General features: G+C 44.3%; 1 protein-coding gene across 1 annotated transcript in view; it reads left to right on the plus strand.

Moving 5' to 3' along the window:
- POC1A (POC1 centriolar protein A) overlaps positions 1–9,630 on the plus strand; it is a 58,624-nt gene extending 48,994 nt beyond the window's left edge. Inside the window, exon 10 of the mRNA XM_009891280.1 lies at positions 9,532–9,630. Within this exon, the coding sequence (XP_009889582.1) occupies positions 9,532–9,630 (99 nt within the window). The remainder of the gene's footprint in view (positions 1–9,531) is intronic.
- The last annotated feature ends 4,560 nt before the right edge of the window (positions 9,631–14,190 follow it).

The following is a 14,190-nucleotide window of genomic DNA, read 5'->3' on the forward strand; positions in this document are numbered from 1 at the left end:
TAGCCATTTCTGCCGGGGCACGACTGGGTGCCGCTCCTTTGCGTGTTGCAGATTCAAACCAATGGTGTGTTTTTTACGTGGCAGCTTTGGGCTTGCAGACTCCCTTCGGTGGAAGGAGGGTACGGCTACTTCAAAAACATAACAAAAAGCTTTCACAAATAATGCATACGGGTGTCAGTATTTTTCCCATCTTGAAGAAGGGCTGAGGATGTACTGGTAGTCTCCTGGTGCTCTGCTCTAAATAATCCCTTCATAATTCCTGAGTGGTGTTTCTTTAAAGAGAACACTAATGGCTTAGGCAGGGCCATACAGTCGAAGAGAAAGGACAGAGTCCCTGTGGTATTTCCAGAAACCCTCTATTGACATAGCCATCCACAGGTTTTCCAGGAATTTATTACTTGTTAGCTCTGTGGGAGACGGTATATTTCTAATGTGTTACCTTGAGTTCCCGCGCTCTTTGTGCTTGTAGCTTCCAACACCGTGTTAACATGATGTAATGTAACCAGTGGGGGGAAAACTTAAAGTTGTGCCAAACTACTTTGGGAAATTATGCAAATATAAAAGTAATTAATTTTCCTATTTTTTTTCCTTGGCTATCATTTCAAAATTTATCATGCTAAACTCGGTATCATGTAAAAGTGGGAAGGAGAGGAAGTACTTTCAACTTTTTCTGAAAGAGGTTACAGTAAGACATCAGCTGAAGGCTGTCATCTCGTCGGTGCACAGCTTTGTTCTGAGCCGCACACTTGAAGCTGAATTGTCTGCTGCTCACCAATTATCAGCACATTCCCTCTGACAGTAGATTTCCAGATGAAGTGAGGTGTCCTGCACTTGGAGCCAGCGGGATTGTTTTTATTCCATTGAGAGGCTTCTCCCTGCCAGACACCAGCCGCGAGTAGAAGCGCTGAGGCCGTGGAGATGTCGTGCCCCGCGCAGCAGCAGGCACTTGAGCAGGGTTGCTCCTTCAGTTAGGCACTTCAGTTCTTGTTAGAAAAAGATGGATCGGAGGAAACTAGTGGCTGTTGTATACCACATCTGGCAGTAACAGCTGTAGTGAATAATATGCCCCCCTCAGGTTTTACGAAGCTTCATTTTTTTTTTTCGTTGTTGACTTTGTGCTATGATTTTATTCTTTAATGTTTTGGCAACTTTCTTGAAACTGGTTTTTGATTCAATGAAACCTTCTCCCCTTCCTCCTCACCAGCACTGTCGGCACATCTGTTGTTTTACTTGTAAGAAAGTGGTCTGATGTGACCTTACAGGGCCTTCATATATTTTCTAAATATGGTTTGTGGTTGTCCATACTTCCTGTGCAAATAAAGTTAATGTTTGACTGCCTTTTTCAAGAGTAGCACATGCTTAATAATTCTGCTGCCTTGAAGGGTGGAGTGAAGTTGAAACACAGACATAAGCCAGTTGTTTCCAATAGTTTTGGATTACTTAAAGATACCCTGGTGGCCCTCTGTAGGAAAGCAGGCAATTCAAATCTGGCAAAGGAATGAGGAAGGTGAGAGTAATGAATGTATGATATAGATGCTTTGCTCCTCTCTTTCCTGCAGCTTCGTATCTTGTCAGTGTCTCAGTGTTTAAAAATCCTGTTCTTTACTGGCATTTCAGAGATGTGAAAAGGAGGAAAATGCAAAATGTTTATCAATTTATTTTTTTTAATCGAAGGCTGGAGCTCAGTATCTCAGTGCCTACATAAAGAGGTGTGCTGAGTATTAATTTTAAGGCAAAACCAAGGTGACTTTCTCTTGGATAACTTCCTGGAACACAAAGGTGTGTTTTGGCTGAAACAGAAATTGACCAGATATTAAGAGTTTACTTGGTTCAAATACATTTTCTGGACTTAAAGATGATCATCTGTGAGTAACCATCATGGTTGCAGTGGAATATTTGCATCTGCAGTGATCACGGTCAGAGTTTGTATACTCTTGCCCTCACTCCAAACACCTGCAGCTACCACGTTTCTACTGTTAATCCACAGCACTGGTGGGCAACAGGCACTAAGGCAAAAGCTGCTGGTTTGTCTGCTCCAAACGAAGAGTTCAGAATCAGGTTAGCGTAAAAATTCATAAATAGCTGCGATAATCCACCCACAGGAAACAGCTTTATATGCTTCCCCAAACTAATCTTGCATTGAAGCTGGGAGAAAACAACACAGTGAAATGGAGAAGACTTGCTAAATCTGTAAAATAATCCAAGCCTGAACTGAAGGACAATCTAGCTCATGTGAGATTAAAGGATTATTTCACTCCAGAAACGATTGCAGAGGGAGGAGATTTTTTTTTAATGAAATCCTTTAGCATAAAAAAGACTTGGACAAGTACGTTGCTTTTTAATTATGATTATAACATTTTCAGTTTTAATGAAAATGAGTAAAATCAAATTTGTTACTCCTTTTGAGATGTGCTCTCCAAAGCCTGTGTTGAGGAATGAATGGTTCCTTTCTTCTCAGAGGTATTGAATGTAGAGTAAGCAACTGGTTTAGTAAAATAAATGTTTTTGGCTTCAAGTACTTACAAGTCAAGAATAAAGATTTTTTTTTTTCTTTTGGTCCTAAGTGCTGCTACCTCTGCCTTGCACAAGTGTCTTAGTTTCTATGTTGCTGTTCTCAATACCTGAACTCTCACTGGCTATGGGTGGACCCAACACATGGGAGAAGAACTGCAAGCATTCTTTATTCCCAAAGAAATAGTTTGAAATCCAAAACACTAATAAAAAAAAATCTCACATCTGAAAAATCTGTGAAATGCCAGATGAGCTTGGTTTTTAAATCCTAATTTAAAGGACATAGAGGCTATTCCTCTGGAGTCAGAACCATCTCTTGGAGATGCAGTACCTTTGGTCTTTCACTCAAAGAAGTGAAGTACCCTGGTTGTTGCCATCCTCTATGGTGTCATCAGAGCTACTTTGCTGAAATTAACTATCAAAATATGCTTGTTACAAAATCACGAAGTCTCGATGCAAATAGATTTTATTTTTTTTTTTCTTCTTTCCAAGGCTGCCTAAATTGAATGCACTGCTAGGGATATTGCTGTATTAGCCGGACACTGTCCAAAGGCTTCTCAAAAGTGCTGATCATCTCCCTGGAGGTCCATAGGACCTTCACCTTTTGTTATCCTTCAATGGGGAGGAATACTGAACACCTCCCACAACTTGTTTTCATAAGCAGACCTTGAAGATTAATATAAATTGTTATTCAGCCATTGGGTACCAGCAGCTGGGTTAATTTAGCTGAGTGATTTGCATCCTTTCAAGAGGTAGGTTGGGTGGCAGGGGAAGGGTATGGGAAGTCTTTGAAGTCCTGGTAGTTGGGGGAGAGCTCTACTCCTTTTGGGGTTGCTAAACTCTATATTGTGCAGTTGCTGTCATGGTATGTGCTTGGATATTTTGTCGTAGCTCTTAACTTGCTGTGTTTTCATACTGTCTGGTGAAACTTGAAGTCTCCTGACTCCCTTGAGCTGTGCTGGTCTAGCCCTAGAGGTCTACGAGCTCTGCACCAAGGAGGCTTGCCCATACCTGTGCAGAAGCATGCAGCTAGCTCCTTCCAGAAACTTGCAGGATCCAAAACAAGTGCCATCAGTTTAGCTTTGGATGATCAACTGTCAAAACTGAAGCATCAGCAATGTGTGATGAAACATTTTTAGTAAGAGGGCTGTAAATGGAAAAGCTTGGTTACAGATGGCTTGTGTGCCTTGTGTCCCCGCACTGCACCGAGGAAACTGGCAGAGCCTGTGGCTCATCATCTTTGTGGCTAGGATTGATTTCATACCAAGGAGATCGTTTTGTGTCCTCCAAGCTCCCTTTCTTCACTATGATACTAGTTCTGACCATGCTGCTTGGTCTGGCAAAGTGGACAATACTAGAATTTTGAGGTACTTTTTGTATGGTTTTCCTACAGTAAGAAAGCACGACTGCTGCGAGTGATAACTTGTTGCCATAGGGAGTCTTCTGCATGAGCAGACTCATGCAGTAGACCAAAGCTGCTCCTATAATTTAGTTAAAAGGTTGGTTAACTGCGATTCAAGGATCTGTAGAAAGTGGAGAGTACCAGGAGGTGGACGGATGGTAATCATAGTCATATGCTTGGAAGGGACCTTGAAGATCATCTAGTTCCAACCCCCCAGCCATGGGGGCCCCATCCAGCCTGGTCTTGAACACCTCCGGCGATGGGGCAGCCACAACTTCTCTGGGCAACCTGTGCCAGTGCCTCACCACCCTCGGTAATAAGGAGGAGGGGACAGCTGAGCAGTAGCGGTTTTGAATTTTATAACTACCCAGTTCCTTCTTGCAGTGCTCTGGGCTGCTAAATATAAAAAAAAAATCTATTTTTTTCAAGTATTGTGAGTAGCACATGGACTGGCTGAAGAGAGCTGGTGGGACTATGAGTTCTTGTGACCTGTGCTGGAGAACAGGCATGAGGTTGTTTAGCCACACGACTTCTTGAGCGGATCTGGAGCTCTGCATAGGGATCCTGATAAGGTATTTGCACATCCGTAGGCATAGCCACATTCTCCTAATCCACCTAAGACAACAGTGATGTTGGATGAATGTGCAAAACGTGTTGAAGGGTCTTGTGGGACTTCCTAACGCACAGCTGTACATCAGCACTGACCAGTATGTTCCTGTCCAGCCACACTGGAGCTAAGTGCTTTGTAGTAACAAATGTAAAAGTTTGTGGAATTTGAAGCATGTTAAAAAGTAAACCTAGGAAAATTCATGAACAAACATTGAGGGGAAGACTAAAGCAGGACATGAACTATCTTCTTAATTCTGCAATCATCAATACCCTATCTGTAAATCAGCCTGGCGTGAAATATTCTATGCAAATAGGCTTTGTGAGAATTCACCTTAGAGTTTGCATTCAAAGCAATTGAGATGGTGAGGAGCTACAGAACTTGTTTAAAATGTCTCTGGGGTAGCAGATCTTGTTTTAGTCTGAGCGGATGAGGAGCTATCATTTCTTTAGAAATCACTTCACATTTTTTTTTTTTTTTAAAAAAAAAGCCTTAATTGTGTATTTGTTGTCTGAGATTAAGGCTTTGACCACTAGCATAAGGCTAGTCCCAGCATGCAGAGAGCCTGGCATGCGTTTGTTCGCTACATAAAGTGTTAATAACTGTGAAGGCTTCATGCCGCCTTATGCTCTGACTTCTTCAGTTAGTCTAAACTGCCAACTTCTGCTGAAAATGCTTCAGAGCATATTGAATGGCAGTAGCTGGTTTGGGTCCCGTCTCAAAACTCTGTTAAGATAGAACTTGGGCATGAGGAGGGCAGCCCGGCTTTTCTTAAAGCGTGCTTACTAATAGCAGGGGTCTGCTTTCCCTTGCCCTACCTGCGGGTGCTGAGATCGAAGGGAGGCTGACAGCAGCCAGGGCAAAACTTGGTATGATAGGAGGAAAGGCTGCTTCTTACCAGACAGCTTCGTTCTTGAACCTCGGAGTGACTTTTGCACAAGTTCTCCCATGGGCCTTTTGATCTTGCAGCTGAAACATGTTATTTTAGACTATAATTGGTGGAAGGAGTTAATTTTATTTTATTTTTTTCTGTAAAAAGGTAGGTAGGGCTACCCTGGTGCAAACCCTGCCTCTGGTAGTTTATTTCACTCATTCCATTAGTTTAGAGAAAGGGTTCCCATGCTTAACTTACCTGGATATTTGCTAATTCCTGTCTCTGCGTAGGGCTTCATGTAAAAAAAAATAACTGGGGTCTAGGAAACTACTTCTACCTCCTTCAAGATCAGTGGAGAGAGGGATTTCATGTTACGAAGGGATGACAGGAATGGAAGTGCATACTTTGCACGGAGCCAAGAGCACATCTCCTTTGCAGTCGGTGTGCAGGACTGTATCCCTTGCAGGCTCAGCCAAGCTGTTGTTACCTCATCTGAGTAACTGTTGTATCAATACATATTTTTTTTGGGGGGGTCCTGCAATTACTGGTGATCAACTGGAGCAGTGTTACGTCCCCCATGCTATTACATGTGCTAACTCAATCAAAGCTGGTGTGAGCGGCATACTGAAAAACCCATGTGCTGCTTGCAGGACAAGAGCTGCATGGTTTTGCCTGCAGCACAGTCATCCTTTATAGCGGGGCGACCCTAACGTTATCCCACCCTTCCTCTGCTCTTGCCTGCTTTGCCCCAGCTCCAGGGTAAGTACTGCTTTAGTGGATCTCTGTCCTGGCAGGGACGCCCACCGCTGCTGGAGAGGGCTGCTGATGGCCTCTGCTTGCTTGCTCTGGACTTTGCTTTTCAAGTTTCCTTTGGCAGTTGTAGAACAGGTTTCTGTTGGCATTGGGTTAGCACCTGGTTCCCCTTATCTGTAGGACTGATTGCCCCTGCAGGGCTGCTGCAAAAGCCTCCAGCCTGAGGCTGGTGGTTCTTAAACTCTCCGCTATGTAATCAGACAGGGAAATGTTTAACAGGGACTAAGGAAAAGATACTGATGAAAGCATCTTGGAACAGCATCACAAATCACTACTATCTGGGTTAAGGGAGTAAAAATAACTTGGAGGAATAGCACAGGGGGCTTGTTGCCATGTAAGCAAGTGTGACTTCACTTAAGGTGTCCTTGGGGAGGATGGAGCTGAATATTCCCCAGAACTTAAAAAGTAAATAGGAAGCAACTTTTTTTTTCCTACATAGTTTTTCATTAATGTTTCCAAAGAGAAGAGGTGATTTTTTTTTTTTCTAGACAAGGTTTGAGAAGATGAATGAAGAGAAATGTTGCAGGAAGTGGTGGTAAAAGTGATTTAAGTGCGTTTTGTTTTGTGTGAAAAATTCCATATTCTGTTTCGGTGTCCATAGTAATGCTCAGTATATTACTGTAGTGTCAGAAATATTCCTTAAATATCAACTTTTTTTTTTTTCTCGTTAAGCCTAAGCTGTTATTCTTCTGCCAATCTAAGCCAGGACTTCAATAAATTATCTAGCATTTACTCCCTGGTGTGTGATGGAGACATGTACTGTGCTCCTGACACAACAGGAGGCCCAGATCGTGCCACAGGGAAAGGGCTCCAGTGAATCCTCACTGAATCTGGCTGACAGTATTTTCCTCTTTGGCTTAATTGTTGGTTCCTTGTCTTCTGAAAAGCAATAGCAAAAACTTGCAGGAGACGAATGAGTGCAGTTTAATTTGTCTACCAACAAGGACTGACTTTATAAATGACAACATGGAAATACTGTAAAACTGTCAACTGCTAATAAAGGAGCTTTTCTTTTATGTGTAAGTTACAATAGAGCACTAATAGCAGCTGGGCAGTACTTGTGCTTTCCCTTACCTTCCTAGGATGTCAGATGCCCTGGGTATTTTGGGCATCATATATTCAAGTCTGAATGGACTGTAGTCATCAGTTCCTACTTTGGACTTCCTGGATTTCATTTGACTGCTACTTTTCCACTTTTAGTTTCCAGAAAATACTACAAGTTTTCTGCTTATACTTACGTGCAATTTCCATTCCAATAAACACTTTCCTTACAGCTTTTTCACAAATTCAACACTCTGAAATCTGCTTTACTTGCGCTTAGTCTCATGGTAGCAGCACTTAACTTGTATGGGCAGGATCGTGGTGGCAGAAAATCATGCGATAGAGGAACGGCAGGTAATCTGGGGCTTTGCTTCTAGTGGGGCAGTGTGACCAGGACAGGAGTTCAGTTGATTATCTTTCTAAAGGAAATTTGATGCAATGATTTACACACGCGCCCCTCTTTAACTGAGCCTTAAGTTACTAGTTCTTTTTTAAATGGAAAAGCCAGGATCCCTACTGCTTTTCATTCTCTGTCTGGTTGCTCTCAGGGTAAGATCTTTGCTGTAAACCCCCGGTAGACATTCAGCCTGCTGTGTTCTGTCCTGAGCAGCTTTATTCCTGACCTCAGTAAGACAGCCACTAGGCAATAGCATGGCTGGATACAGGAAAAAGATGAAATCCTCCCTCCTTTGGATAGACGGGAGGGCTCCTGCTGTTCCGGGGGCACCTGGGATGTTACCTGCTGCCTCCACAAGTTTTCTTCTGGCTGTCTGTGTACTGAGTTCTTGTGCCTCAACGGGGTGGCAATAGAGGAGGAAAAAACTTAAATGAAGCTACTGCCGTAGCCATGGGGAATATTTAAGCAACACAGGGTTTGTTCTTTCAGGTGAAGCTTTCTACCATTGCAGCAGTGCTGCATTAGGCAGCAGGAGTTAGCTCTTCTGCTTCCTCACAGGTCAGCAGCGCACACGTGTGGTAGAAAAGCTTTGAACTATGTTTGGGGAGGGGAAAAAAAAAGGTGCATTATGGTAAATGCCATGATGTGTGGCGCTTTCTGACTTTGTTGATACGTGATCTTGTGAGGTGGTAGAGGGAAGGGGCTTTGCCATAGTGCTTGGTGGTGTGTTTTTACTATGTCTGTTTTCTCCACCCTCCCCCTACTTGTCTCGTTCCCCAAATCATTTTACGTGAGGCTTTTCCCCAGTCGCTAGAGTGGTCCTAGCCAGGCTATTTCCTCTCTTTGTGCTTTAGTTTCCCCAGCTGTAAAATGGGGATAATGAGACCTGCTTTCTTTTGTCAGGCACTTAGAGATGTGCTTATGAAACGTGCTATTAAAAGGCTGTCTACGTATAACTTCTATACAAACAGTGGTTGTCCAAGTTTATTTGAATTACTTTATTAAAGTTCAAGGCTCTGAACATCCTTTGTTTTTAACAGAGGATGTTATTTATGCAGTAAAAATGCTCAAAATGTGAAGCTATTGATTGTTGCTGATAAGTTTATGGATGTTAAAGTATTAAATCATCACCGCCTATTATCAGCTGTTCCGGTGTCTTTGGAAGCTGAAAGTGGTTTTGCATAGCTTGGTCCCTTGATTACCTCGGAGTGATCAATAAAAGGTTTTCAGCAGAGGCTTTTATTGCCACATGGTTAAAATGTTCTTCCTGTGCATCCTGTACATGACGACTTCAGCTCGAGGAGAAAGATACAACAATCCTTTGTGGGGTAACTGCATTACGCAAAAATACTTAAGCATTATGTTGAGGTTGATGTTGCCACTTTGGGTTTCAATTCCCTTCTGTTGCCTGTTCCACTGCCTTACGCTGGGAGGGTTTTCTTGCTTGTCATTGTGTTTGTCCAGCAAGTTTTGCGTGTTTTAATTGCAGCAAACTGACAGCATTCAGGGAAGGGAGGAAAGAGTCAAAAGCAAAGAGGCGAAATCAAAGCTAGAACTGGGCAAAACTGTTCAAAACCTCTGTGTGTCATTAGCTGAAGAGTGTCTGGTGGCTCATGAGCATGGAAGGACAGGACCTGTCCATGAAAGGAGATGCAGAGCCAAATTTGAAAGCGCTGAGTGCTGAAATGAGTGCTTTGTGGTGTCTGCAAGGAGAGCTTCACGCCTCTGGTCTTGGGGGGCTCTGCCCTGGTAAAATGCTGATGCTGGAGTTACAGCCCTGAAATACCTCAAAATACTCCTGTGAATTTAGCATTTCATTACCTACTGAGTACAGTATGTAGCTTGTCTTTGAGCTGCTCAACAGCAGCTTTCGTTTTGTTTTGCAGACAGTTTCCATCCTGGAGCAGAGGCTGACGCTCACTGAAGACAAGCTGAAGGAATGTCTCGAGAATCAGCAGAAAATCATTCAGAACAAAATGAGCTGATTTCCTGAGAGAAGACGGGAACTGAAGGCGTTGGGAGGTTTGAAGTTGTTTGTGTTCCTAACAGACTGTGTGTGACTTCCTTTAATGCTTTTAAGCGCTATCTATTTTTCAATTGGAATGTACAGTTATTGTATCTGTAAATAAGCTTTGTTACTTTACTAAAATAAAAGCAATATTTTATTCATAAGTGTGGATAACAACTGTGATCTCCTGTGTTTTCCAGAGATATTGCAGCCAGTGTGTGGTCTGAGTACTAACTAAGAAGGTTGCATCTCTCCTGCCTTTGGTGCTGCTGAGTTAGTTTTAAAACGCTTAAGCATCTTGGAGTTGCCAAACGTCTGGATGGGCTCCATTCGGCTTGTGGCTGAGGTGCGTGCTGGCTCTAGGTGACAAGCGAAGTGCTCCCAGTATATTTTGGGCATTGGGAGTTCACCTCTGTTCTCAGACTGTAGCGAGCAGGTGAGGTCCCAGCGCAACCGGGACCTGGAGAAGGGTCTGTCTTGCCCAAGTCCCCGGTGGTGCCTGGCAGATCTGACAAAGAGCAGTTCAGACCCTGGATGGTATTTGTGCAGAGGTGATAAAATCCAGTGAAGGGATTTAACCCGCTCCCTTGTGGAATGTGTGGAAAACAATTGCTTGAGGCTGGAAGAGAGGCCCTGGCGGGTCAGATGCAGGGTGGATTCCAAGCGGATTTTGCTTTGTCTTTGTCAGCTTCTTAAATTCAAGGCAGGGTAGATGGAGAGCGAAGGCAACCAAATAGCAGAACGATTGCTCCATCATGGAACTTCCCTCTTCTTGCACTGGACTGCTTTTAATTTTCAGTCATCTTGCAGATGTTTTCACAGTTGGATAGCTCATTACTCACACCTACGCTCTCGCCCTGCTCCCCCCATCACTCCTCCTGACTTTGTCAGGGCTTTAGCAGGTGTTCGATGTGTAGCTGCACAAAAATTTGGCCTTCTGGGAGATCCTGTTCTCCAACACCTCTTCTGTTAATGCACACTGGAGGTCTTTCTTGCAATAAACTGTGACCCACATCGCTGGAGAAATGAGCTGCGGGAACTCGAGCACCTCAGGGTTAACAAAACCCTCCTCACCACTGTCTGTCTGACCTCTTCAAACTGGGGGGGCTGCCTCAGTCCCTGCCCTTGGTGGTCCCTCCTGCCGCCACGGCCCCGCCAGCCTCGCACATCTCCAGATGTGCTGCGGGCATTCTGGATGCTTGCCCGAGGACTGGCTGGCAGCCTTGGTTCACATGGGGCTTAGCAGATCTTAAGGTCAGCCCTAGTGGTTTTGGTTCATAATTTCTTTTTCTTTTTTGCACCTGTTTCTGTTGCAGGCTGTGTCTGCTGGTACAGCGTCTTGATAGTGTTAATACTTCTCATCCCATCTGGGTGAAGCTGTTTGCATTCCCATCATCACCTGGAAGCTTCTGGTCTCCTTCTCTCCTGGTACTTTCTACATCTCTAAGAACCCCTTGTAGGCATTATCGCAATATTTCACTCTTTTCATTTGCGGGAGGCTGAGAGCTTTCTCATTTCCATGCTTATTGGGTTGATTATAAATCTGAGTTTCTCTCTGCTCTGCCACAGACTGTTTGTTTTCTGTTTCCAAGCCCCGAGTCTGATAAATCATTATTTTCTCTTAGATTACGCTAATGGAATCAATTCAGTGATATTCTTCTGTGCTCTTGCTATAAGCTTTCAGTGGCTTTCTGCTGAGAGACTGACATCATTTTCATTGCAATGAGCTTATGTTGGGATGCGGGTGGGTGGGGAGGAGAGGACTCAAAGGTACGCGCGGCCAATTTGCTGCTAGGAGAAGGCTGTTCCTGCCCTCATCTGCTGCTGCTGAAGCAATGACAAAAATGAGTTGCAAGAGCCTAATTTATCAACTCGATCCTCAATGTTGTGGACTGGCCTTTAGGGTGGGGGTGTGGAGGGAGAAGAAAATGAAAGCTATTCCAACATTCATCAGTTTTAAGCTTTGCTTTTAAAATAGCCTTTGCTTCCTTTTAATGTGTAGTTTCTAATGTCTTAGAGACCGCAGAAGCAATTTGTATGTAGTATTTTAGGAAGAATGGCAATACAAATGACTTGGGCACATTTGGTATAGACACTTTTTCAGATGTTCTGAGTGAATCCATTTGAAAGATTTAATTGTGTCTCTAAAACAGATGAGATGCTCAGGTGCTGAAGGGCAAGCTAGTGGGTTGTAGGGTAAGCTGCTTTTCTGGACTCAGCTTCTTAAAAGTACTCATTTGATCAATAGAAGATATTGTTGTACCCACCAGGGTGGGGGGGTGTGGGGTCTTAGGAGGAGAGGGAACCTAACAACCTCTGTAGGATTTAGATGGCAAGAAAGGTAAGCTGAAAGGAATTTCTTCTGACAGTACACTCCATCACAATCATTTCCTTGTCCCAAATCTCAGCAACTTGGATATGAAGACTTAAAATGTACCAGCGCTTCTAAAGGGTGGTTATTGCTTGAGAGGCGGGCAAGGTGTGGAAAATACGAGATTTAAATTATAATCCTTGTTCTTAGACATTGAGCAATAACCTCAAAACCACATCCTATTGCTCTGTCTTGTCCCTGGGCTCCCTGCTTAGCTCTGTGTGCTAAGCACCGTGGCTTTTGAGCGCTGAGGAGACAGCAACCTCCAGAGTGAGTTAAATCCACTTTTCCTTTCACACTCAGAGTCTTTCTTTTTTTCGCTTGGGAACATCTACAGTGACTGATTTGTGAAGCTGTTAACTCGGGGAGCAGTGGCACAGCCGAGCGAGGAGCAGTGCATTGTTTGTACTTGGGCTGACATCGCTTCTACACCGTGTGAGGACTTAACCTACCTTCCAATCTGCTCGCAGTAAGCTCTGTGCGCGGGGAGGCTACAAAGAGTTAACGATTTTGTTTTGGATGTCCAAGGCATGCTTGAAGCCAAGTTCTTAAAAAAGTAGTTTAAATTGTTGCCATTACATTTGCCAGACATATGACCTCACTAAACTTTTAGCAACAGTTCTTTGTGCTGAGATTGGCCCCTGGAGAGCCCGGCGCTGCTGCAAATGGCTTTTTGGCTGCTATGGGTATGGAGCATGTTAAACATAACCGTGATCTGTGAAAAAGTAAGAATCTTCAAGCACTGCCCACTTTCCTTCCTGTCTGGGAGCTGGAATTGGACAGATACCACAGCTGAGCTCATAACTGAATAGGCAAAACCACCAGAGCGCTGTGGTATTGACTCTTCTGGCTGGGAAGTGAGGTGGCCAGGAGCATCCTCTGCCCGCAGGGTTGTCACCGGCCGTGAGTCTGCCCGCTAACGAGAAAATGAAATCCAACTATGACTTAAGTAGCTGGGCTAAAACTAGCCGGCCTCGTGGTACAAATCACTTATTATATAACCTCTTTAAAGAGCTGCTTTTGAACAAAATGTTTTTTTGAAACGCGAGTGAGTAGGAGGGGAGGGAAGCGAATTGTTTTGCAAAGGTTTGTCACTTGTGACGTGAGAGCGGGGCTGCGTTTCTTCTCTGGCTTTTAGAAATGGTCGGTCTCCAAGCGCTTCTCAAGTGGCATGACCTGATCAGCTGTAGCTTTGGGAAGGAAATGCAATGGGAGAGAAGATTCTTATTGATGCTCATCAGCATATTTAACCTGGATTTAGGCTGCTGTAGGAAGCTTTATGTGCATCTCTGGGAAAGCTGAGGTCTATTTCCAGCTCTGCAACAGAACTGTCATCGCGGGCAAACATCACTCCTCAATCCACTGTTCTCCTTGTCAGGGGAGATGTGTATAAAATTACTTCCTCTTTGGAGGTACGGGTTCTGTGGATGAAGAGCTCGTTAGAGATTTGACTGTAGTGTGTCAGGGAAGAGAGAGGTGGGCTCGCTTCCAGAGCGCAGGTCTTGAGCATCCTTTACTTTGTCCCCATCTCCTCATAGCACAGCTGCTGGGGGATGTGTGCCGAGCACCTTTCCGCTAGTCAGTGCCAGTGGTGGCTGTCACCTTGGGCTTCAGGTGGAGTTTGAAGTTAACTGGTATCACTTCTGAGCAAAGATCGGGTGGATGTGCTTACATCGGTGTGTTGGGAGAAGGTGCTGTGGGGTGGTTTCTGGTGGGAGATGAGCATTGTGAACCACTGGGGATGTTCTGGCAGACGGTAACTCATTGTCTGCTTAGCTGCAGCTGGGACGTGCCAGGTGACCACTGCTTGAGGCTGTGAATTTGCCATCTGCAAGGAAGTCTTTCCCTGGTGGCCACCCTTAGATTTCTTTATACTCCCTCCAGCCCTTCTTCCCTGATAATGCAATACAGCTGGAAATGCACCATTTTGTTGTCACAAAACAGTTAGGCTGAATCAGTGCTGTGACCCAGTGCCAAAAACCTGTCACCTCGGATCGCCTTTGCTGGTTTTGCTCCCTGCAGGCATCTTCCATGCAGCTAATAGCTCACTGCCGCCTTCTGGACAGCGGTCAAGCTGAGGATACGGTGGTGCTCTGTGTGGCATGATGATTTTTCTGCAAATGTCTAGTGAGGAGTGCTAAAAAGGCCGATCCCGCGTACTCCAAG

The sequence above is a fragment of the Charadrius vociferus genome, unplaced genomic scaffold (genome assembly GCF_000708025.1).
Source record: "Charadrius vociferus isolate BGI_N301 unplaced genomic scaffold, ASM70802v2 scaffold758, whole genome shotgun sequence".
Lineage (NCBI taxonomy): Eukaryota > Metazoa > Chordata > Aves > Charadriiformes > Charadriidae > Charadrius > Charadrius vociferus.